The sequence below is a fragment of the Balaenoptera borealis genome, assembly GCF_965194805.1.
Source record: "Balaenoptera borealis genome assembly, chromosome: 11".
In the NCBI taxonomy this organism is placed as follows: Eukaryota; Metazoa; Chordata; class Mammalia; order Artiodactyla; family Balaenopteridae; genus Balaenoptera; species Balaenoptera borealis.
Genome location: NC_138868.1, coordinates 34,877,292 through 34,904,159, shown reverse-complemented (window position 1 = coordinate 34,904,159; position 26,868 = coordinate 34,877,292). Strand labels below are relative to the sequence as shown.

General features: G+C 36.4%; 1 protein-coding gene and 1 long non-coding RNA gene across 15 annotated transcripts in view; one reads left to right on the top strand and one right to left on the bottom strand.

The window, feature by feature from the left end:
• LOC309606032 overlaps positions 1-26,868 on the bottom strand; it is a 1,194,635-nt gene that overhangs the window by 960,096 nt on the left and 207,671 nt on the right. The window lies entirely within an intron of this gene.
• The window catches only part of GAS2 (growth arrest specific 2), a 159,725-nt gene that overhangs the window by 109,324 nt on the left and 23,533 nt on the right, over positions 1-26,868 (top strand). For 9 of the 14 annotated variants that reach the window (XM_082342504.1, XM_082342503.1, XM_082342501.1 and 6 more), the window contains one exon: positions 12,717-12,770. The exons of 1 other annotated variant lie outside the window; for it this stretch is intronic. In XM_082342504.1, the coding sequence (XP_082198630.1) occupies positions 12,717-12,770 (54 nt within the window). Of the gene's footprint in view, positions 1-10,241; positions 10,363-11,524; positions 12,156-12,713; positions 12,771-26,868 lie in introns of those variants that run through there. 4 more of the 14 variants (XM_082342499.1, XM_082342498.1, XM_082342500.1 and 1 more) reach the window with 4 other exon arrangements.

Sequence of the window (26,868 nt, the reverse complement as noted above, 5' to 3'; positions counted from 1 at the left end):
TGGCCCAGTCATCACTTATTGTTCTTTGTTACAAGGATAACATACATGTTTATTTTAGCCAACCAGCCTGCTTTTGCTTTAACACATTAATAAATGGTGATTTAGTAGTACCTCCACAGATGTGTTTAAATTTTACTAAGTTGGCCTTTCTCAACTGAAGCTCAGGCTTCTTGAGACTATTAAGCCCTGGAGCTTAGAATCAAAACATAGGGTTTTTTTATTTATTTAAACAATTATTCTTTTTTATAATGGAAGTGTTGACAAAACACATGATTAATAAATTAGATGTTTTTCCCTCTAATGTAACCTAATATCTATAGGCAAAAATATATATTACTTATATTTATTTGTATCTGGTCTTCCATATTTAGTCAACTGTCAAAGAATTTGATGCCTATATTTGTGAATAACATAAATGTATCATATTTAACATTTAAAATATTTTTTGATGTTCCATTTTTCTTTTCAGTAAATAGTTTCCTTTTGGTGAAATCTATGCATGTATTGTTTATAAAGGAATTGAGACTCACTTTACTGAAGAAAATTACATCAAATTCCTTAGTGATAGCATTTGAATTTAATATCAGTTACCACAGTAGAACATAATGTGCAGTTTTTCATGCTTCTATAGTTCCAGGCAAGCCTGAAGTAAGAGAACTGACTGTAATGTGGTTATTCACTGATTGGCCCAGCAAGTTATAGCATCAGGTTGCTGTGATAGATGTCTTAAAATAGTGTTTTAGTGAATTTTAGTCATTCACTTTTTCTCATTTTGCTCCACCCACATATAATTTGTACTTTTGTTTTTTTTTTTTTTTTTTGGTGGAAACTTCCCCATTTGGTGGAGAGACCATACCTTTATTTTACATTTGTGTAACCAAAGGGCCCATTCAGTCATTTCCCCCAACAAAGGGCTAAAGATCTCAGAGGAGCATGACCTTGCCTGTGGAATAACAACACATTCTTTTATTGTTCTCCTTTGGTTCTTTTTTTAAACCCTCCTACCTTCTTGTAATCTCATCAGTTTCGAGGGAAGCAACCATTCTAATTACCTCTTCTCCAAAGCCACAGCCTTAGTTCAGGCCCCATCAGCTTTTCTTTTTTATTTTATTTTATTTTATTTATTTTATTTTTTTATGTACTTAGTGCCACTGAACTGTACAGTTACATATGGTTAAACTAGTATGTTTTATATTATGTGACTTTTACCACAATAAAAAAATTTTTTTTTAAATTTGTACTATTTTTTACAGTAGATTTCACTTTAAAATTGACCCATTTTTTTAAATCTTAATTTTTTTAGAAGAAAGTATCTATTACTGCCTAAATTGCAATAGAAACTATTTGTCAAAAAAGGAAAATATCCATTAATATATTTTCATTTCAGTTCTTATCTTTTGGCTTGTCAGGGGTCCATTTCTACCCTGATGGAGTAAAGGGATTCTACCAAAACTTTTCTTGTATCTGGTTATCCCCAGAGACTTTTTACCTCTCATTCCCTGGAGTTCAGGAATTGAAATTTCACAGGCAGGCCATATACACCTTTCAACACACATTTTTCCCTATTTTTTTCTCTGCACTGAATGGATGAACTAGAAATGTCTCATTGATGTGTGCATACTTTGGCTAGTACTTTTGGATTTGTGGCAGGGGCTATATTTAATTGATTGTCATTCTGCACTAACACATTATAAGGAACTGGCAGTTATTAGTCAAAAAAACTAAGAGGTATTGATTTTCAAATGATAGTTAGATGGTTGTTGCTGCTAAAATCTTAACTTTAAGTTTCTTTGAACACCCGAATTAAGGAGAGAGTGCCTTTGGTCAAATTCTCAGACACACTAGGGGAATGATCGCCTCATGGTACCTGTGTTGCTGTTCTGGGTTTCTTAAGTTTGCATTTTTAACATTGGCATATTTTAAACTTTGTCCTCTTTGCTAAGACTTCCAAATATTGTCATATTTATGACATAGTACATAGTAAGTGGATACATTTATGCATATTATTTCATAAAATGAAATACATATGGTATCTTAGCATCTGTCTCCTAGTTTTCTGTCCGTCCTGAGAGCAGCCGTGTCTTCCTGTGGTCATAATGAACCTATCCATGCAAAAAAACAATTTACGGTCCTTTCAAGCTATTAAGAATGTTGACTTACTTTTAGTTAAAGAGAGCACACTAGTTTGCATTTTATCAAGGTTTATATATATATATAAATGGGATTCTACAGTATACACTCTATTTTCTGGCTTTTTTCACTCAGCATGATTATTTTAAGATTCATCAATGTTGTTGCCTGTGTTAATAATTTATTGTTATTGCTAAGTAGCATTCCATTATATGGATACACTAAAATTTGTCCATTCATTCACTTATATCAATAAGACATTCGGGTTGTTTCCAGTTAGAGATTATTACAAATAGAGGTGCTATGAACATTTATGTATAAATCTTTGTAAGGACATATGCTTTAATTTCTGTTGGGTAAATACCTAGGAATGCAAAGCCTGATTTGTATGGCAGGTTTATTTTTAACATTATAATAAATTGCTGACTGTTTAGAAAAAATAAAATAAAGAGAGCACAATCACCAAAAAACACTGACATAGAAACCACTATCCCTTAGAAAGTCATAAATACATGATTCTATTAATAAGTCTCTAACACAATTACTCCTGATTTACTCTTCTTAACGTGAGCCAGAGTTAACAATTACATGTCTAACCAAATTCCAAAGTTTGTTGGCAACACCCAATGACTTGACTTATGTATGGTTTTATGGTTATCATATATATGAACACATTTTCTCATTATGCATTCAAATCAACACAATAACAACACAAAAGAATGAAAAAATTAAGAATGTGTGCAGATTACAGAGAAAGAGTCCAGAAGACATTTCTGCAGATGATATCTTTGCTAAGCATATGTTTTATCTGTGGGTTTCTAGAAACCAATGTATGAAAACCTTGCATACATGGCTATCTAATGTTACTTATGTAGATGCATCTATATTCTCATGTAGACATGTTTGTTTATATGCACAGGTCTCCATTTAAAGGTGAAGGAGTAATCTCTACCCAATATAAAGGATCCGTTAGTACAAGGGGAAAACTTCAAGATTTCTGACAGTGGCTTTTAGGCAAATATGCTAATAATCCCCTGCTAAAGTGGGAATTCTCTTGTTTCTAGTTTATCAAACACAATTTCTCACAGCCAGATTTTTGCCCTGCACCTTCCAATGAACAACACTGCTTTTGAACTATCTGGTGGACAAAGCTAAATGCAGCTAATTTCTAACTGTGTGGTACAGATACAGATTTACTCTCCTCCAAGGTTTAAATATAACAGCTATTTTTCACTGACTTTTGAGTGATGATAAAACCTCCTTGCTGATGTCTGTAGTAACAGAGATTTAGATATTACTATTTAGCCATGCTGTGTATCTTTGAAATGTAAATAGATGAATCTCAGCCTAATGTTATGATTTTGAGGCGGAGAGAAGTAAGAATTTTCCTTTGTTCTTTTGTTCATTCAGTTAGTTGGTATCTACCCGGGCTTCAAGTATTGAGAAGTCACCTGACAATATAAAGCTGAATAAGCTTGTAGGAAGGTTTTCAGAGATATGTGTTAGATGCCATGAAAATGTCTATACTATTTGATTTGTCAACCCCAATGCAACAATGATAATATTCCATGTAAATAATCTAACAGTAATTTTTAAAAGTGGTTCCCAGCAAAACCTGGGAACTTGTTAGAAATGCAAATTCCTGGGCCTCACCCCAGACCTATTGAATCAGAAGCTCTGAGGGTGGGGTCCAGACACCTGTGCTTTAACAAGCCTTCTAGGTGATTCTGATGCATACTAAAGTTTGAAACCACTAATCTAAAAGAAAGAACTAACTATATGAAGGAAGAGATTTGTTGTATCAATATAACAGCACAATTGGAAATCATTTGCATGTTTGATCATGGAAGAATATAAACATTCAGGTACTACGAATGATCGTTTTGAAGACTTCTCTGTATCGTTGTGAGAAAAAAACTGAAGATATAATGTTAAGTGGAAAAAAACCCAGACTTTGAAATTGTGTTTACATATAAAAATGCCCGTGTAGAAATGATATATAATTATGATTAAGACTTGAAGTGAACAGGAATAATTGAAAATGGTTTTTAATTTTCAGAGGTCATTAAATTATGAGTGAATTATTTTTTTCTGTTTTGCATTTATTTCTGATGATGAAAAATAAGAACTCTTTAAAAGAAGAGAAGTCAGCAACCTGATACAGTTGCAAATGTGAGAATAAATAAAAGGATTTCTAAAAGGTGTCAGATTAATTAGCTGACTGCTCATTTTTCTGGTCCTTTGCCTAAGCTTCCGATCTTCTGGACAAGGGTAAGGAAGTTCATTGGAGCCATGGTGTTGTCTAGACCAGGGAGGGCTTTGCATTTTGTTATGAACTTGTACCATATTTTTCCTGGGATGAACCTCTCACCTTTCCTTGTTGTTCTTTACTATTTTATTTCTCCATTTTGAAAACTCACTCAAGTAGTTTTCCGTTAGCACTAGGAAATGTGTAAACATCTTAATAACGTCCCTTCTCTTTGCAGACCCCATGAGTAAGCCATATGCTTAGTTTTCTCTCTCCTAGTCATTAAGGCTTTAATCATTTGATATCTCTTTCCTTTAAGGTTCAATTTTTAGTGACATGCAAATAATCTAATATTATACAATAAATTGATCTGTGATAATGCATGAAATGGGTGTAAATGGCTCTAATGAATAGAACATCCATGGGGGTAAGATCTTTACACTTAACACAGTTGCTCTAGTGTTCTGATAGTAGAAGCATGAGAACAAGCCAGTGGGGTCACATGTTGTGAAGTAGCTGACTTTTTTGGTGCTAATTGCTTTGGGCACTAATATGATGAATAATTTTTTACTTAATTACAATTTACCACTACCCTAATTTTAGCATTGTTCAAAGCGTGTTCCAAGGAATTATAGTTCTGGAAGATGTTCAAAAATATTATTCATAAAGAAGAAAGGTCATAGTAATGGGTTTAAACAGGCTTCTTTAATAACTCTTATTATTGATAATTGACTCAGCCTCTGTCTGAGCAGGCGTGATATATCTCACTTTAACCTCTCTTTGCAGTGTGGGAAGCACTGTTGCCATTCCCATTTTACAGCTGAGAAACATAGAGGTTGAGTAACTTCCCAGGTTATAAGGAAATAAGTGATGAAAGTGAGGTTCAAAAGCCTAACTCCTGAATTTACGTTCTTCACCACTAAGCAATACTGATTTATTTATCTGGGATTATCTGGGATTTCTTGGAGGGTTGAATATACTAATGTGATCTATTAATCACTAGAATGAGATGTATTATGTAGCATTTTCCAAATGTATCTGACTGTAGAAATGGTCCCTCTACCACCTTTTTTTTTTCCCCCAGAGCATTATCCTGGGCTAGGGGGTCATGAAAACACACTTTGGGAAAGACATTATCAATCAAATCAATTTAAAAATAATTTGTAACATAGAATTATATGGAAATGAAAGTTTTCTACATTTTCCAGAATTAAAATCCATGTATATCAAAGTTCTTCTAAGAAATACTGAATTTATACTCAGTTTTACCTATAAGTTCCTTTTGGAAATTATGATTCAAGGAAATGACTGGAAAACTTTAAAGGAAAGGCAGCTAAAATTTTAAAAGTATCATTTGTGCCAGGCATTGTAACAGGTGCTTTATATACATTGTCTCACTGAATCCTCTACCACTCAGCTGGGAAAATGTTTTTATCCTTTTGTTACAGATAAAAAGAAAAAGACTTAGGTTAAGGTCTCAAGTAAATAGTATGATACACAAAATCTAGGTCCTGACTCCCAAACCCATAACACACTCCATTCCAAGCAGCTTCCCTATGGCATGTCCATTAGATGCAGGTTTTTATTCACAAGGTTAGTTAGTCCTCTAAAAAGGATTTGCAACTTTTTACAATATGTTTAAGGCTCAGCTGTATAGTAGTGTATTCCTTATATCATTTTTACTTTACATATATTCAGAATACAAAGGGCATTACAATTGCATAATCAATAGTGCTATGTAATGTAAGGAAAAGAATATAATTTGTTTGCTTGACTGTATTGTGATAGTAATAAAATTATAACAATATTTATTAGGTGTTTACTTGTATGTTAGATACTCTTCAAAATGGCTTATATGGCCTGTATAAGAAAATAAGATACATTATTTTCTGTCTTGATATCTTTTTAGAAGAAGTCAAAAGATAATTTTTTATATTGCCAGTATAGTCTTCTTGAGTCTTCTTACTAATTGTTGATATTTTTAAGTGGATTAATATTATTTCAAGACATTTTAATAGCAGATTTTCATAGTTGGGTAAAACCATATCAGGTTTCATGCTAACACTCTAAAGGGTCTGGGTATTTTTTTTTTCCTTCACATTTTAAGAAATCTGACTACTTAAGAAGCCTAAAGAAAAGGCAATGAATAATTTAATTGGAAGTCAGCAAAGGGCTTTGAAATGTTATAGAGTCATTATACTAGTTCTGAATTAAATCATCGCAGATCAATGGAAAAGTCACACACATTGCTGTTGATTCTTTGTAATTTCTTCTTTACCATAAAAATTCTTCAGGGTTATATCTGTGTGGTAGAAATCAACTCACTATAACAAGCCAAGCAAGAGAGGTACCAGAGCTCTGTTGCTATAGCAACCCAACCTGGCAATGTCTTCTAGGACTTGCTCTAAGGGAAGGTCCAATGATAGTGAGTAATATTACTTTCTTTTCTGCTCTTATGACACATATTGATTTACTGTGAATAAAAAGTAGCATGGTTCAAATTGCATACCTTTCCTGGTAATGAAAAATGGGCTCTTGTGTAAAAATGCAAAGGAGTTTTAAATGAGTAGCAAGGAGTAAAACTTTCATTTATCTTAGTGGAAACATTGCACAAACAGCCATTACTCAGCAGTTGAATGTTGAAAATTCATTTGTTTTGAATAACAAGGATATAAATATTTCATCTAATTTAGCAATTTATGGGAGCAGTGATTATGATTTCAAAACCATCTAATGGCTTATATTCATTTCTAGGAAAAAATATGGATATGTTTGCCTCTGATATATGTAAAATCTCAGAACATTTATAGTGTTCTAATCCATGATGAGAGAAACACGGCTGTTACTAGCACATGAATATTTCCAGACTGAGTACCTTTCTTTGCCCAACTGCCTCAAAACTAAACACTAATTCAGGAAAAACAAGCATATTCAAAAATTTAAATATATTCAAACTCTTTAAATTCAGATTTCTTTTTAATAATATCTTTGCTCTATTCAAGACACTCATTTCTTTGTAATTTATTCATGTTCAATAAGGCTGATCTAATAGGATATAATTTACACTTTGGTAACACATCTCTCAAAGGACTTTGCAAATGTTAATGTCTTCTTAACCTCTTCTTTCAGAGAAAGACATATATCTTGGATGAATGCAAAATAAACAAAGTGATTAACCACCGCTGTAAAAAAAAATCAGCGATGGGATGTTGCCTTTCTGACATTTATTCCTTGAGAATGAAAACCTTTAAACATAGAAAAATTTATACTAGACTTTGTCCAAGATTACACCCAGCACTACATTTGACACCAAATTTGAAAGCAAGAAAAAATGCAATTTGATATCTCTTACAAGAATGGAAAGAGTAATGTATCTGGGCCATTTTCCATATTCCTATTTAAGTTAGGGAATTCACTTATTCTCTTTCCATTGAATTGTTAGGAAGTACATCAAGTGTGAAGAACAATAAATAAATGAGAGCTCAAAGCCAAAAATCCTTTTTCCCTGAGAACTTACCATTATTAGCTACTTAGCAATGAGTAGATTTTTTAAATTTTGTGTCTTCCTTTTACCTGAACTGATAAGCATTCTTATTCATCTCCAACTGAATTAGCAAGCTTTAGCATGCCTTTAAGTTGTACAATACATGTGTGACTCTATTCCACCTTGAATCATTTTCTTTTGCCAGTCCACTGCATCTGGAATAAATGGACAATTTTTTTTCACTAGCCACACATCAAAATTACTTAAACTTACAGAAGCATTGAAAAATTAAATGGTCCTATGATCTGCATTCCCAATTTCTGCATTGCTATACCCTTCCTGACACTAAGATAAGTTTGTTGCATATATATACATCTTATATAGTGGCATATGCATGTATGTGTGTGTATGTACACATGCGCGTGTGTGTAGTGAAAAAGCACAATTTAGAGAGTTGGATAAGTCCAATGGTTTGGCATTTTTTATTTTAAAAGAGATCTCAAGTTGATTTTTCTGTGCCAGAGATTTGAATTCCTTATCAAGAAGTTTGTGAGAAAACTTAATCTTTTATTTTGTCTACATTTCTTCACATATACGATTTAACACTCATGGATTGTTTTCTGTGTGTCAGGTGCTTTTCTAAGTACTTTCCTTGGATTCTTTTATTTAGCCCTCACAACTCTTTGAGATAGGTGCAATTATTATCTCCATTTTAACAATAAGGAAACCAGTATTAGGAAGTTAATTACTTGCCAAACGTCACGCAGCTGTAGGAGTCAAAACCTTTCTTTGAATTCAATATATCTGATTTCAGAGCCCATGATTTTAACTATATGCTATTCATTCTATTTCAGACTATCTAGTCATTTGGCATGTGGTGTTGTGAGTATTGCTGTTCAACGTTTCAACATCCACTAATGATTGACCTGTACTTAATGTGCAGCTCCTAATTTGCTTATTCCTTTGCTGATGTGGTTTGATAAAACATGGAATTTAATAGCCAGTCCCTGTTAGAGAGACAGAAGAGAGTACCATGGAAACAGTCTTATAAAACAATAACAAACCCCCCCCAAAAAATTCAGAAAAACCAGGATGGCTTTCACATTGTTCAACATAGTTATTGATTTTTTTTTCATATATTGACCATACTTGAGAAGTCTTCCCAAAGCAACAGTTTATTTGATGAATGAACAAACTAAGGAATATTCTCAATTTACTGCAATTATATATTTCCATTTCCAGTTTGCTTTTATGTTATTAAGATTAAATCCCCTTACTCTGATTATATATGAAAGGATTTTCTGAACATACTATGGTGGAGTAGGTAGGTGAAATTGCCTTTTGTACCTTTTAATATTTTTATTAAAGGGTCTAAATTAGACTTATGACAAAGTGTGAACTGAAAATTTTTGGCATGGCAGTTAATGCTTTTGAAGCAAGTTCCCTAAAAATAAGTTTTGAGTAATTTTTAAATAACATTTTTTCCTTATCATGTTACTTGATGGAAGCTAGAGTATTTCTTACTTTTATATGTTTTGTAAAGTACACTTACTTATACATTATGTCATTTTTTTATCACTACTCTTTGAAAAAATCAGTGTGATTGTTAATCTACATATCTTATTGATGAGGAAACTGCAGATAATAGAGATTTAACAACTTTCCCAAGGTAATCCAGCTAGTAAGTGGTTGATCCAGGATTAAATCATATTATAATTTTTATATACTAAATTCCATATATTTAAAATGTCACACAATAAAATTTCCCTTTGAAGTTTTAATTTTTTTTTAATTTTAGCATAAATGAAAACCCTTTGTTGTTCCTTATGGTTTTGATTTAAGAATCATTTGCCTTGTGTTACATTATAATATGAAATTGTAAAGTTTATAAGATTTTTATTTCTTCCTTTTGTAGTCTTCCCAACAAGAACATTTCTTGGTTTACATGTTCTATGCTGGTATAAATGTGAATGATTTTTTAATGATTTTTTGCAAAAGGGAAAGAAATGGAACAATTATACACAAAGGGTGTTGTGTTCTTGAATTATTGATGAGTCTTCTAGCAGCCAGAGAACAAACCTGTGAAATGTCTGTCATTATAAATTGTATGTAATCCTTCCAAGGGCTCAAGTTGCATAAACAAGATGCAGCCAGATTCATTAAGAAACATACTTTGCAACTGTGGCCATCTTGAGTTTGTACCGAATGTAGTCAAGCATGGTAGCAATTTTGTCATTACAACATTGACTATAATAAATTAGAGCTCATTTATTTAGTGGTATCTTTTTCATAAAATCAATGAGTTAAATTTCTGAAGACTTGGTCATGTTAGACCTTGCCTTGTCTTTCTCTTCTAATACTTGACATTTTGAATTTCAGTTCCTCAGTAAAAACATGGAATCTTGGTTCTGGACCCAGCAGGTGCCTTCATCACCTAACTGCCAAGACTTTTATTTCAGGAATCTTACTGATTCACGTCAACTTTTCATTCACTGGAATGGTGTGTTCCGCTTTTATTAGTATTAACATTTTCATTTGAAACTTGGTTGTATGTTGTTTAGGATATATTCTGCCATTTCCTGCCATCTTGTTAGAAGCATACTAAGATCTTGAGGAAATCTTTGTGTAGATTTTGGGAAGAACAAGGTATAAGAATTTGGGTTTAATACTGGCCTTAGGATATATACTCAATAGGATATATACTCAATTTGCTTTACTATAATGAAAATCCTGATGTTACCAAAAAAATTTTTAATCACGGTGAGTTATTTAGAGATACTTGCCCTGTTTCTCTAAAAAGAACATCAGCAAGAAATCACTATATTATATGACTCTTCTCCTAGCTGCAGCTTTCTCTTATATTCATTTCCTTTTACATACTAGCTTCTCTTGCCAACTTCTAATTCTCCTGCACTATACTCACAACTTGTTCTTCCAAAGCTCTTGGCTATTATGGAGAAATGCCTTCTCTCTAGTCCAGAGGTTTTATAACCTAGCTTGTAATACAGCTACATTTTAGGGCACTATAAACTCCATGGAAAAATTATAATTATTTGAGCTATCACCATGTAAAGGGCTTTCTCATTCTCTCTCTTTTTTTAAACTAACTCTATAATTTTTGGGGTTCATTTTCACAGAAACTGACACCTTAGTTAAGAGTCTTTAACTTTTACTCTAAACATGGTCACTTGTTGTATTTTTCTTGAAATCCAGCCTCATAGAACATGTGGGGCAGAGATGCTTGGATAGTCTCTCTGGGGCCTCATTTGAAGGCAGGTAAAGGGCAGACCTGGGATTTCAAATTCTCTTCTAACTTTGGCATTAGGCATAACGTCTCCAAGGATCCCATTCCCAAACTGCAGCACCCAGACAAATAGTCACACATTAATTTGTCATCATCCACCAGTGTGTTAGCCATGATAATGTGACCCGATCTAGGACTCTTCTTTAGATAATCATGGTCTTTTGAAGTCCTGGGCTAATAGAAAAATTATGGAAAGTCATATGGCACACAGAACCTTAGGAGTTTTATGAGCCTGTCTACCTAAAGCTAAGGTAGGCTTCAGCCTTGCACAGAGAGGCACTTTGGACCAAAATGTATATGTCAAAAAATCCCTCTCCCATGGTGATGTTTACAAAATGTCTTTCCACCTTCTTCTAAGTTCCCTAACAATCTACAACAAACATGACAAGGAGCCAAAATGTTCTCAGAAGCCAAGAGAGGAGTGTATCTCATATCTGACCTTGGATAGCTCATCTATCTCCTGTATTTACTCAACATCTTATAACAAAAAGAAATCCTCCAATGAGCACTGAAAGAATTCCAAAGAAGCCTGGGTTTTTAAACTGACATCTTGGCACCAAGGATTGAGTAAGGTCTTTCTTCACGTACAGCATTCATAGATCTGGTGGATAACACAATTATATATATCAGCTAGAGGAAAGGTAAAGATGAAATATTCTAAGGATAAAATGGAAGATAGCCTTGAATAATAAGTTACAGCCATAATACTATCTAATCATGGGAAGGGAAATGAATGTTTCCCAAGGATAACTTTACTTTGGAACCCTGACGCTTAAGCTGAGAATCTGGGACATGTCCCTCAATTCTGACTGAAGGACTTTCAACCAATGACTTTTCAGATAAACTAGGCATCTCGCTGTGAGTATGTGACCATCGTGAGATTAGAACACTGCATAAATACCTTTTTAATTACAACAGAAGGAAGTGGTAGTGTACCCACGTGTCACAATTTTCTGAGTGGAAATACAATGGTAAGGTCTTGAATAAAAGCAATAGGCCAAGTAAGTGGGGAAGTAAGATCAAGATGGCAGGATATTCCCCTAAAACAGGAAGTTTCATACAGAAAATAAACACTTCATTTACTTAACAATTTTCTCTACAGTTTCATGAAACATTCTCTAGAGCCTGGTATATTTCACTTGTGGAATCGAGACACAGACTTGATGTCTATTTTTGGGGAAAAATTATTTCCTTACATGGATCTCTTATTGTTATAGTAAGAACTCAGAAAGGAACAAGAGACCAAAGGACCCCAGAAAATGGATAGTTCTAAACATTTGTGTTTTAAAATGTGAATGACTAACACAGTCTACAATTCTCAGACTACGTATGCTTTAGTTATCACTTAATGTAGATAATTAGGCAATAAAATTTCCCTTGACTATAGGATATGAAGAAATATAGGAATAGTCATTATAACTTGAAAGTAAAGGTTTTCTTTAACCTCATCACAAAAGATCACAGTTTGCATTTTCAGGTAACGTTCGTGTTCCTTTCTGCAGTGGAGATGGAGAACGTTTTATGAACTTCATATCTTCTTGTTTCAGTAGGGTCTTCATGGTTGTGACTATATCTCCACAGCCAAAGCAAAGCAGACGTTTAAGGTAATTACTTAGATAATTTAAGTAATGATTTAGTAATTTAAAAACTTAGGGGAAAACCTCTCCACTTTGCTTTCACTGTGGAGCCTTGGCCTCCCATCAAATGAGGGAAGTTGGGCATCCAAAAGTGAATCTTTTACCAGTTTTTTATTCCTTTTTTTTTTTTTTTTTTTTGGTGAGGTATTAAAATGCTGCTGCCCCTTTGGTGTTCCCGTAGCAGTTTGTAAAAATGGCAATCTGGAGCTTATTGTGGATAGGTGGCAGGAGGTAACCTAGTAATTTTTGTCTTTTCTTAGTGTAATTCCCATACTCCAGTGTATTCCTTCATTGTTCCTATTATTTGAAAGTATAAACCTGGGTTTAGCTTCTGTATGCAATATCATTTTAGCCTTTGCTTTAAAATATTTAAAATAATACACTTGTGGAATAAAAATGAAATACCATATAATTTCAGAATATTTAATGCTGAAATTATAATTTCATTCTACTCCCATAGCACAAATTGCCCTGTGCGGTTTAACACATGGAACCCCATGGACCTTTGCCAAATTTCTGCTCCTGACACCATATCTAACCTCCAGATATATCAGTAGTGCTTTAAGTAACACGTGTGATTTATTACTTTAGTATAAGAAAAGTTACAGGGGATAGGAATGGGATAGGACTTGAATTTGAGGCCCTGAGGTTTCCAGTGTAGACAGAAATATTAGCTCATTTTTAGTTTTTAAGTATTAATAATTATGATCTAGAAAGAATAGCTTACTTGAGTAAGTCTTGTCTATTTCACATAAACAAATAACTGTTAGAAAAGATCCATTTTGTCAATTCTTCTTTAAACCGGATGAATATATCTTGAAACTACTTTATGATAACTAGTTTAGATTTCAGAAAAAGTGTTGTTGAATGCATCTACTTATCCGTAATTTATTTCTGCACTCATTCACCAACTGCACGAGCATGAGACATGTGCAAAAAACTTTTAGAAATCTCAAGGATATAGTTCCTCTGTAAGCTGTGTTTCTTTATAAAGATCATGCTTAATTATATAAATAATTGGTCACACACTACTGATAATTCTGACAATGAAGTATAACTTAACCGGTTATCCACATTAATAATTGACAAGCAGGAGAAGGAGATGAGTTCCCTTAGAACCACTTCTAAAATCTCCTCAATGAACCTGAAAATGTTATAGAACATCAGAGCACATGACTGTGTCGGGTGGCAGAAAAACACCACACAGAACTTTCCTTGGACCTGTTGAAAGTCGTTGCATAATGACTTGTGAAGCAACTTACTGCTAAATGAATGTGAAACCTAAATCCGTTGCTCTGATCTGACTACGACAGCCTTGACCCCCATCTATCACCAAAATTGACTGAACCACTCTTCCTAGCTGGGTGTGAAGTTTCCCTTTTGACTTTTCAGATGTCACTTGGTTAAAGAGGAAGATGTTGCCTGACAGGTTTTCTTTGTTCAAAGAACATGAATGTCTGTGTTCTTTTCACGACTTAAAATTGCCACACCTCTCTTTGCTTTTCTCTTTTTTAAAGAATTTTTCGTAAATGTCTTTTAAAAGGGCATGAGTATTGAACTAGAAAGTCAGGAATGTAGTTATCTGATAACCCTCATCACAGTGCTTCACATTTTAGGGTGAATCTCTATAGAACATATTTGAAGTTGGTATGATTTCAGTAGGCGTCGTGGATTTTATAGGGGAGGTTTGCAATGGAGCTGGCAGGCTAGTTCTTTGGCGGGCAGTTAACGTCCCTTTGGGAAGGCTAAAAACAGTGCAGAATTCTCTTCTCTCCTTTTCTTTACCTTCCCTCTTTCCCCTAAGAAGATGAGTAGAGGAAGAGAGCATACTTTGCTAAGTTTTGGGGGTGGGATCCCCATTCTGGTCTCTTGTTTTTCTTTCAAATACAGACATAGAATGACAACAGGGACATTGTCTTAATTGAAGTGAAATGCACTAAAATCAAGCTCAAGACTTGCTTCCTGGAGGCATTTCTCAGAGACCCTATAATGCCCAAAGCAAGAGTTTGGAGCTGAGCTTTATCATTGGGTGGGTACAGCCCCTCTTGGGAGTTACCTCTCCTTTCACCCGTGAACACAGGAGGTTCTGGAAGAACAGTAAGAGCGTCCTAGGCTGTGACGAGCACAGTTTAGAAAGCTTTGCTGTACGTTGGACCTGCAGGCTGAAATAGCTAGAGGCCAGCTGAGGCCAAGCCCCTAGTCCTTCCTCCTCCTGGGGCTGCAGTCTGCTGCTTGCTGTTCCACTTTGCTCTCACACTATTCCCTGCAGGGATCTCAGCCCTGTGGCCCCTCCAACTTTTGCCAGGGAGGCTTGCCAAACTATCTTCATTCCCGAGTCTCATCACCCAGTTCTGTTCCCAGTTTTCATTTCTCCCTGCCTCATTCAAACCCCTTTCCACAGGTGGGACTTATGCTCTCGTCATCTTTGCTCCTTATACCCAATGCCACACCTCAACCTTAGTTTCGGAAATCTACACCAGCTTCGGATCTGGCCAGGTCTGTATAGGCCTAGAGTTGGGTGCCTGCTTTGGGACTTGTTTGGTTCTCTCTGAAGCAAGATTACCTCTTCTGCCTACTGTTGTTGGCACTTCTGAGATCAATTTCCTTCACTCCCAAGATACCGCTTTTTCACCCTCTACCCACAGCAGGTTATAAAAAAGGTGGCAAGCATCATTTTAACCACTTAGATTACAGCAATGTCCACATAACCAGAGGCTAGTGCGGGAGCTGTTGATGTACTTAAAATGCCTCCACCCGGTGTTTGCTGCCCAGACATGTCCAGTTAAAAACATCAACACTCCATTTTTATTTTACATGCAACTTCCTATTGTTATCTGCAAGCCTATTTACTCTGTTACAAGTTTGTCTCCAGAATAACAGGTGTTTTCTCATATTACTAGGCATTGGAACTTTTTATTACAGGTGGCTTGCCTTCATCCATGTTCTGTCTTTGATTTCCTTAAAGTGAAGGGCTTTCAAAACAAGTCTTACGTCCTTGATTAGAATACATTTAGTGTGTCATTTTAAACAGAGCACTTTTCCGTATTTTAATAGAATAATTCCTGTGGTTTAGGTTTTTTTTTAATAACAAAGCATTTAAAGATTTATCCAAGAGATGCATAGTTAAATTGCTTGGGAGAGCTGGGAGAGTACTTAAAGGTGTACTTAGTACATTGATTTGAAGAATTTAGATCATGTTGGGGGAGACATCACAGTTAAGTTAGAGCTCTACCTTTCATTAATCTTTCAGGTAAAACATTTTGGGGGGTTAGATTTGGGGGTGGAATTCCAAATAAAGTGTTACCTATCATAGGGTTTTTCTATTAATGTGGACTTCAGGAATCAGAAAGAGCTATCAGGAGAAAGAATAGTCTGAAATGAGACTCAAATAATAGTCTAGGTTAGCCGAAAAAGAGTAGAAAAGAGAGTGTTTCAATCAGAATCAGAAAGGAAACAGCATGCACAAAGGCTCAGAAGCGCCAGAGAAAAAAGGATAGGGAAAAAGATAGAAAGGGAGGAATGGGAGCCAGAGATAGAATGAGACATTATCAAAACTCTTTGAAGTGCAGCCTTCAGAGCAGAGGGCGAGGGAGGGAGGGGGTGAAGAGAGGCTTGTAGCAAAGGGGAGACAGGCAGGCAGACACAGAGCCAACTCTTGAACCACCTGTATTATGAGAGCTTTAGCTCCTGAAGGCAGTGTGGAGATAAGAATTTTTTGAAGGGGAGAGATGTGAGTAGACTACATTTTAAATTGCTAAGGCTATAGTGTGGAGAATGGATTGAAATGATGTAAAATTGGAGGAATACCATCCACCCATATTGCCTTGAAGAGTGTATGGGTCATGACAGGGGCAGTTCAACCTGGAGACCTATCTGATAAAACTTCCAGATATAATACATATTATGATCTACTGGGCAAGGCTCTCTATCTTGGTGTATAGGTTATTTAACGTTGAGACACTGTTACGTTCATCTTTGTCCCTTAAACAGAATATCGAAAAATCGACATGTTGGTGTTGGCTTGTTCTGACACATCTGCCTGGCATAGAGGAATTGGCTGGGTTTCAATAGGTCAGAGTTTCCACTTGTTAATAAGGAGTTTCTTTGGTGAGAATGTTACGTAGAATAAAATTGTAAGTTACTCCTAGAAACTAGAAGAGAATGATGGGAAGTGGTGTTTTTATATTTTACAACTGTTTGTGTGTGTGTGTGTGTGTGTGTGTGTGTGTGTGTGTTTCTTAAAACCTCTGGGTGATATCAATTGACAAGAGTCAAATAAATTCATTAAAAGGCACAGGCTGGTGCTCCTATCAACAAGTTTTTAGAAATGTGTTACCCTAAACTCTTATTCTCCAAATGTTACCCAGATTCTCAGCTCCAGGCCTGCCTGGTGATTTAGCACATGTTTTGTTTAGCATAGCAGGGCTATATAAAATACAGTGCTCTGCTCCCAGTAAGCCCAGCAGTGAGGCCAAGACATTTTCTATAAAACTGTTTCTTGGGCCAAGAATCCTCCCCAGAGTATTCTTTGGCCAGTTACAAATTTCTTTACATGAGTTCATTACATATATACCCAGAAAGCAGTGATTCCAGATGTGCAGCTGAGTTCAGAGCTTTGGGTCCATGTTAACACAATTTACACTCCTCCTGTTAAGTCCCCAAGAGTGGTCAGCAACAGGAATGAAGCATCTATTATGTCCCAGGTACAAATGTCATGGACAAAGCAGTAAACAAAAATGTCTCTTTTCAAGTTCTGAGAGTGAGGAGACAGACAAGAAATTCATAGGCCAAGGGTAAGATAGAAAAAAGCCAGATATAAATATTTTAGGCTTTGTGGGCCATATGGTTTCTGTCACAACTACTCAACCCTGTTGTGTTAGCACAAGTGCAGCCTTAGGCAATATGTAATGAGTAAGCATGACTATGTTCCAATAAAGTTTTATTTATAAAAGTAGAATGAGGGTCATATTTGTTTTATGGGCTATATTTTGGCGACCCCTGACATAGGTCAATAAATAAATTAGCTGTTCTCATGTACTAGTAAGAAATGGAACAGAATAGGATAATGTGGAAGAGAGATACTGGGTGTAGCTGCTTTGGCTACAGTGGATGGAAGACCTCTTTGTGATTGCGTTAAATCAATGTCCAAGTGATTAAAGAGCAAGTTGTCAATATCATCTACTTTTCTTTCTCTTAAAAACATACGTGAAGGTATTAAAGTTAAATTACAGATTACATATTTATAGGAGGTAGAGACCATATAGAGCAGGCTGACATGTGCATGGACTCAAAAATAACTGCACTGTTGTTGAAGAGAGTTTCAGGTATCTTCCTGTAATGCCCCAGCCTTCATTAATTCATACTTCCTTTGAATTTCCATGACATTTATTAACTGACGATACTCACATAGTATTGAGAAGAAGTGATATTGGTCAGTATGTCTTTTGTACATGCTGCCTTTTGTGTGTGCTGCCCAGAAGTGTATGGGCCCTGTTTTATACTAGTTTCTATCCTGGGTACCTATTTTGGTGTCCTTACATTGTTGGCACACCATAACTGGGGGTTATCATTTCATGAGGATCAGAAAAGTTAAAAAAAGAATGCAGCTAGAATTCCAACAAGAAATGGCTCAGATTGACAATTTGATTTCATAATGTATCAATGATGGTAAAATACTCCCTGAAGAAAAAGGAGAGGTATACTTTGAATCTTAAGCGTCTCTCTGATAAGATCTGTAGGGTCAGTTGTTTTATGTGTTGTAGTTGTTAAATCCTGAGCCATAAAACAAATCGGAGAGTGTACGTTTATCAGTAATACAATGTGACATTTGGCTCACTTGGTTAAAGCATGTGGAGTAATCTGTTAGACAAGAGGCATTACTTCTTGTGTGTAAGGAGATGAATAGGAATCATGGCCTCATATCTCAAAGACCCAGTTGGAAAGGGACCTGAGGTTTAATCATACAGATAAAATAAAAGAAGACAAAGTGAAAGCTGCCATAAGACAGAGCATGATTTCAACCACAGATTCAGTAATTCACTGGACAAAAATTTGCTGCATACCTACAATGAGCTGGGCACTGTTCTAGGTACTGATGAATTTAGAGACAGGTGGATCCATGTACATTGGAGTTATCTGGAAAACTTTCCAAGAGAAGGTGGAAATTCTCCAGTGTCTTGAGAAATAAATGTAATTTGAATGTGGCAAGGCATTTTTTGGAGAATAATAGGGTAAGTGTGATTGAAGAATAGGAAGAACTCAAGAGATGTTTGAATAGTGAGTGGGCCAGTTTAGCTGGAGATCATGTAGAGAGTTTAAGGAGAGGATAATGTGAGAAAGGTAGGTTGGGGGCAGCTGTGAAGGGCCTTGAATGTAAGCCAAAAAATTTACATTTTAACCTGATGGCAACAGACAACAACTGGAGATGCTGATCAATAGCATGATAAAATTGAAGTTTAAGGCAATTAATCTGGGAGAGTCATATATGGAATTATAGACTGGAGCAGGAAGAAACTAAAGGCAATGCAACTAATTAGGAGGTTATTCCAATTGTTCATAGGATGTGACTATTAATTAAAATGGTGGCAGAGAGAGTAGAAAGAAAAAGGATGGACAATGTAAATAGTAGTTTGAAAGTAGATTTGATTGGATATTAATAGAATAGAGGGAAAAGGCAAAGAAGAGACTAGAATTTTGAAAATGAAGATTTTCTTAAGATACATTATTTTTTACCAAAAAATTTAAGAGAAGAAACATTGATAGCTTAAAAGAGTCCCTGAGGTCAAGTGATTCTGCCATCAACTTGCTGTATAACCTTGATCAAGCTATTTAAAATCTTTGTGAGTTATCTGTAATGAGAATTATGATAATATTCATTTTAAAGGACTGACCATTGTTTCACTCATTCACCAGATACTCTACAAATTCTTTTCTAGCTCCTGAAAATAGAGTAGTGAGTAAGGCAAGGTCACTGCCTTTAAGGAGTATACCTTCTAGAAGAGACAGATACATTTTAAGTAAGCACATATAACAAGGCAATTTGGGGTTTGGTAAATGTTAGAAGGAAACATGTGATGTAACATAAAGCAGGAGGGGTTATTTTAGGAAAAGCTCTAAGGGATGGCCTCTCCTAGGAGGTGATATCAGAAGTGAGACTTAGATGTTGAGAAGGAGCCAGGCTTGAGAAATTCAGGGAAAACAGTTTAGAGGTGACAGGAGGAACAAGAGCAAAGCTTGGCTTAGTTGAGAAGCAGGGTAGCAAATTTTTTACCTTATATTTGAACAATTCTGGGAAAATGGGGCCACTCTAGGAGCGCTATCTACAATGGTAGTGGTTGGCTGTTAGTCTGTGGGTGGACATTACAGCAGATTTAAAAGGGATACCTGCCCTCTGGTGTGCTCCGTGGATCATTTTAATCCTTTTAATAGGCTTTCCCCAACTCTTCTCAGTACCATGGAGAAAAGGATGTATGCGCACATTGGTTCAGTGAAATGCATTAATATTTTCTTACGTAGGAAACAAAAAATTCTGAGAAGCCAGCTTCTGTCAAAGAAGAGAGTTCCATTTATTTATTTATTTTTGCAAATGAGAAGGACTGGAAACAGGGAAACAAACAGTGTTCTGTTGAGAGGGATGACTTGCATATTTTAGTTTGGTCTGTTCATTCTTATATAAACTAGGGCAAAACAATGATCCCATTAAGTGTTATCTTTCCTTACTTCAGTGTTTTTCCTTTTGGGGAAAAAAATCAAACACTCGAATCAGGAAATACTTTGATTGGTGTGGGTTTAAATTCTATCATCTCCTCACCCACAAGAAAATTCTGAAAAACAGGCCCTAGAATTTTGTTCTTTATGAACTGTAGTCATTTTTTTTCATGGTTCGGTCCATTCTCATAGTTTAGAAGGTGACGGAGAGACAAAAAGGAATAGAGTGAGAAGTTTTAGATCTTGACTCCCTCTACACTTAATCTGGTGTCTCCCTTGTTCTGCTCTAACTATATTGACTTCTCCTCTTTCAACACACTATGTTGTTTCCGGCTCAAAGGCCTCTGGAAATACTGTTCCTTTTCCTGGAATGCACCTCCACTCACTGCCCATTGCCTAACATCTCATTTTTTAGTTGTCACTCTTAATGTTTCATCCTCCAACAAACCTTCCTTCCTCACATTGGGCCCCTGATAGATTAGGTTTCTCTGTTAAGAGGTAATGATCCTAAGCACCCTATAACTTCTTCTTCTTTCACTATTAAGGATCTTAGGGGTGTGACTTGTGTTGGGGTTGCTCACTGATTCGCTCAGTACATATACTCTCCAGTACTTGGTCTTGCATATGAAAGTTGCCTAATAAATATTTGTCAAATGTATGGCACTAAAATAAACAAATATTAAGGCATAACGCAGGATTTTTGAAAGTTGAGGGACTCTGGAAACAAAGCTGTGGAAAACTAACATCATAAGTTGGCTGTGAGTGACAGAAACAAGCAAAACATCAGTGACTTAAAGAATATAGATGTTTATTTCTCCATCATGAAAGTCCAGCGCTGGTTTGATGACTCTGCTCCTCAAAGTTCTCAGAGACTCGGTTGCTCCAGCTCAACACTCTGCCATCGCTAGTGGTGGGTCTCAGACACATGGTCCAGGGTGGCTCTGTGTCCCAGGCAGAAACATGGAGGGAAGGATGAAGAAGGGACACTTAAGGAAAGTTCCTGATTCACTTGATTGTTCTGCTTACATCTCGTTGGCTATAACTTAGATATGTGGCCATATCTACCTGCATGGAAGACTAGGAAAGTAGCCTTTATTCTAGTCAGCTGTGTGCCCAACTAAGATTTCTACTGCTCTGGAGGAAAATACGAGGGTCTAGGGATCCACCATGTCTTTCCCAGGAGGTCAGGGTACACATCACAGAGATCAGGCATATCTGAATGACCACTTAGCAGATCATCCTGTGCCCTTGGATTTAAGGCTTTGATTCTACAATTTGTAACAAAAATTAAAGGCATAAGAGTTACTTATTACTGATACTAAAATGATCTGTTCTTTCGAGTAGTGGTTTTTGTTTTTGCTTTGTTATTTTGGGGGAATCCATACAGGAGACTAACGATGAGGATGGTTGTAATAAGGAATAGCATGCTTTTCTCATGAAATGTATTGACTTGTAAGCAGTCTGATTCTAACTTAAAGTCAAAATTAAATTAAATCAGCCTTAGAAGTCTTTAACTTTCAATAAGTATGGTAAAGGAGAGTAAGTGTGATTTAGAAATCACAAAAGGAAAAAATAGTCACAGCATCTTATATTTATTTAATGCTTGACTATTTACCAAGCACTTTGAATTAAGGGCATTTGACCTTATAACAAACAGCCTCCAAGGCTAGTGAGATTTATAGATGAGAACCTGAGAAATTAACAGACCAGAGTCGGACAATTTATAAGTGATGGAGTTGAGATGGAACCATGTTCATGTGATGTTAAGTTCAATTTCTTCTTCCTGTCCCCCAAAGCATGTCAAAACCTGGTGAGTGAGCATGTGAAAGTATGGATAAGGAAAGATGCATCTCCTAAATGCCTTGTTGGTAAAGCCTGCAATAGAAGAGGAGAACATTACAATATTTATATGGGTAGCCGATATTCTTTAATCCTACTTCTTAAAGAAGTTTCATATGGAATCTTCCATGGCCAGGGCTTTTAAGTACTTAATTACTGCAGCAAGCAGTGCACGGTGGCAGGGCATACTGTCCTTTGACAAACAAGGGACAGCACACACACACACACACACACACACACACACACTAAAGACATGCTGTGCTCTACACTCTGGTTTCACTAAGCAACCAAGAGCTGATTTCTTTGTATTCTGACTTATTCTCTGAGCTAGGGAGGTCTTGCACAAGGCCTTTCAGAGCTAGACTTTATGGAGAGCCATATGAAATGAAATTCAAGGGTATTATGGCTGTTCTCACAGGATATCTATTTCCCAACACGTTTCCCTGCCTCTGCTGTTGTAGCAGGTCATGTCTGAGTGCAGCTGCCACTGGCCTGATTCAGAATTTTTCACTCACACCTTTAATTAAAATTTCTAGCAAGCCCCATCTATCATTTCTCTTTTGTAATTTTTCTCCCTCAGAGGGAAAAGCTCTTGCAGATTTATAGTGCTTTTGTTGCTACAGGAAGAGATTTGTAACCCTTTAGCAACTCATAGATTTTCATTGGTAACCTTAATGGAAATCAGATCACAATTGCTGGTCTGTGCTTTTAGCCAAAAATGTGTGAGTAAACTCCTTGAGGTTTATAATTTAATTCAGTGTAATACAAAGTCCAAAAGTGTAAAATCAGCAGGAATTATTTTTAATATTTTGTAACAAAGTAGTTCTCAACTTGAGATATCTAGATTCCCTGTGTCTTGTACTTACAGAAATGGGGGTTCATAGGCTAATTTTAGTATCTCTAAAAGCAAAATGGAACTTGTACCTTCACCAAAGGCAAGGGTGCATGAGCTCACCAAAACATTAGGCTTTAGGTCAAATCAGTATAATAATCGTTTCTTTATACTAATCAATGGATGTTCTACATAGCATTTTTGTTTGTTTTTGATTAGTTAAAACGGGGACTAAGTTATTTCTTAATGAATAATTTTTGCAGACAAATTCTCTCAGCATGATATGTAAAAAGAATGCAGATTCTAGAATAAAATATAAGATGGAGACCTGATACTGTTTGGTCACTTTGAGCGAGTCATGCAACTACTGTGAGAATGAATTTTCTCAACTATACAAAGGGGATTAGTGATATCTATGACAGAGTCATTGTGGGAGCTAGAGAGGAAAGCTAGCCCAGCAACGGGCACATAGTAGTCACTTAATTAAAGGATGCTTATCATCACCATCATCATCCTCCTCAAAGTTATCTCATTCCATCAAAACATGGGGGTTTCAAAGAAAAATAAAGTAAATCACTTCCTTAGTTGAGAACCTATTGGGTAGCACTGTTTGAAGACCCAACAAAGATAAGACTCAGCTGATGTGGGCAAAGCCAGCTTGAGCAAGTCATGGTGTTGTTAAAGGGCTCCTGGTCACCATCTGTGAAAAGGAAAGTACTGGATGCTGATCTGTAAGGTACTTTGTAGCTTAGATAGTTTATACTCCTCACCACCCAACCAAGATTTCCCCTCCCCAGCGCTGCCTTACGAGGACAGTGATTTCTTGCAAGTCTTCAGTGAGCCTAAGTTTCCTGATTTACAAAATGGATATAGAAATATGTGCCTTCTGGATCTGTTGCATATTAAGAGCCTGGCATATAGTAGAAATTGCTTGAACTGTAAGTGGCGGCTGATCACTCTAAAGGGTCCACTCAGCCCTTCTCACAACCGAGGTTTCCTAGGCTCTTCACCTTCCTGGCCATCCTCTCCGGGCGCACTTGAAGCGGGCTCTATCCTTCCCCCACTATGCCTGGGAATCAGACCCCATCCTGCACACGTGTTCTCAGAAGGGGTCTAGGTCCTCTGCCTACCTTCGATCTCCACTCTCCTGTAAGGGCATTTAACCTTCACTTCTGAGACATCTCTCTTGACACTCTTTCTCAACTGGTTGTTGCCTCTAACTGTGAGGTCTGAGATCATGGGTTAGAGTCATTTGCAGACCATATTTCATCTTCTGGCCTGGCCACAGAAGGCTCCAGTAAACCTGAGACAGGCAAAAGCCTGTAGTTAAATTGCAAGGACATCCTTCCTCTTGGAGAACAAAAAGGGCGGGGGGATAGAACTCTAAAGTTCTTCTGTCACACTCTAAATGCTTCATCTTCAGAATTCTGAATGACAAGGACAGCTTGTTTGGCCTGCGAGAGTCGTGGCTGTTTTATCATCTAAACCCAACCTACTCTGTGTATCACAGACTCACACTGCACAACATCCTTGCTGATGGAAAAAAAAAAGCCAAACAACCCACACACTCAGAAAGTACATCCCTGCAGGCTGGGTGGACAAAGAAGGTCAGGGGCATAAGACATCTAGTGCCCTCCCACCCCCTCTTTTTCTATTAATCCTGGGTGGGCGGGTAGTGTGTCCTCTCTCACACACTCACTTAGTCTCTCTGATTCACTCTGACATAGTATTCTCATTGGAAACTGTTCTTCCTTGCTCCTGACACGTTCCTACTGTATCAGAGCTGCCAGATGGCAGCTGCTTAATATTTAAGAACAATATTACATACAGAACAGAACAGTATTCGTGCTGATTAAATAACTTTGCTGATGTCTTGGGAATCAGGGAATGCCCCAATCACCTCCACAGCTGTGCCTTGACACTTTATATGGATTACAAGGTTCTTTGGGAACTCTGCTAAGTGTGTCTCCACCTTTACTTTTGTTACTACGTTGCAACACTTGGAGTTTTTGCTCTGAGCTCTCTGCCGTTCAAAGTACTGGATATTATGCCACCTTCATTGGAAGGGTTGTTAGCTTCCTGAGTACCACTCTTCAGAATGATGTGCCTATTGGGATATAAATGACAAAACAAAGCAACAGACAAACAATTGACATAGATGGTTTTACTTTTATGTGGGAATTGGCATGATAATTCTGGAAGATATCAACATGTTAGCACATCCAGGAATTGCTTTCATGCTGATATTGACTATAAGTTATATGTAGTGATTTGAATGGATTCTGAATACAATGAGTACAACACATAGGAGTCAGACTTCCTGAAAAAGTCCTGTAGAATGACTTAGTTTTTTCATGGGGAGGTTTGGTTAAAACCCAACGGAAACCAAAACAACAGCAAAAAAAGCCCCACCCTCTCGTCTTCCCAAAGGCAAGCCACTTTTCTTGTGCCACCTCAGAATAGTTTAAAATGTTCCTAATTATATCTCATAGTTATGTTAAAACAATCACAAGCTTTTCAGACCTTCCTTCATTTCTAAATTCAGACCTGCGTTTACATCAGTTGAGTTTTAAAAAATGGGAAAAGGAGAACTTTATCTGAGCTGTCAACATCGATTTGTATTTTTTAAGCAATTGGGTAGATAGAAGTACTGGTAGAGATAACTAAGTAGCCTTGTGGTGGGGTTTTGAAGATTAACTAATAAGACCAGCAAGGGATCTCATCACTTAATAAGTCACTGTCAGTCCGTTTATCCACTTACCCACGCAGCAAAATGTTGTCACTTGTTCATTATGTGCAAGGATCTGTGTTCAATAATAGTAATTTAGAGTTAGTATTAATGATAAATCACATCTCGAGATGTATCTTGGACATTTTGCTGAAGTCCTAGAAGATAATCAGTGATGTAGGACAGAAATGATTCTAACTGTATCTACCACGAACTTCTATGAATGTTGTTGACCTTGCATGGAAATGCTGTTTATGGAAATAGACAAGAATAGGTTCCTGCCTCTGTCACTGAAGTCACAAAATTGACCACAAATGGAATAGAACACAATTGAGTGGGACATTAGCGGTGTTGGTGGGCTGCAAACTTGTGTCTCCTTCAGTGGCAAACATCACCTTCATAACCTTCTCCACAGCTATTTGTCATTTTCAGTTCTGTCTTTGAGGACTTACCAAAAAATGAGAAAAGGCTTCTCAAACTACTCAAAATTTGACTCTCATAGTCACTACCCTATGGATTCTCAGTAATTGCTGTGTATTAGAATCACCTGGAGACCTTTAAGAAAAATACCCTTCATGAGAAATTCTGATTTAATTAGTCCAGGGTGAGCCTGGTCATCTGCATTTTAACATGCATCCTAGTAATTTCCTTCATTTTCCCATATGAATTATTTTTCCTTAATGCCATGAAATGGGCACAAGGTGTTATTACAACTGATACATTTGTAGCGCTTAACTTTGGTGAGGAAGAATAGAAATTAAGACAAGATCCCTGATCTCAAAATGCTCGCAGACTTTGGGCTCTCTGAAATGTATAACATGAATCCCACTTCTGTAGTTCATTATGCTGTGTTACCCTGGCCAAGTTGTTTGATCCCTCTGATCCTTGGAAATTAAACTACAAAAGGAAAAAGGTAATACTTTCCCTGTAAGATTGTTAAAAGTATTAAGTGAGATAAA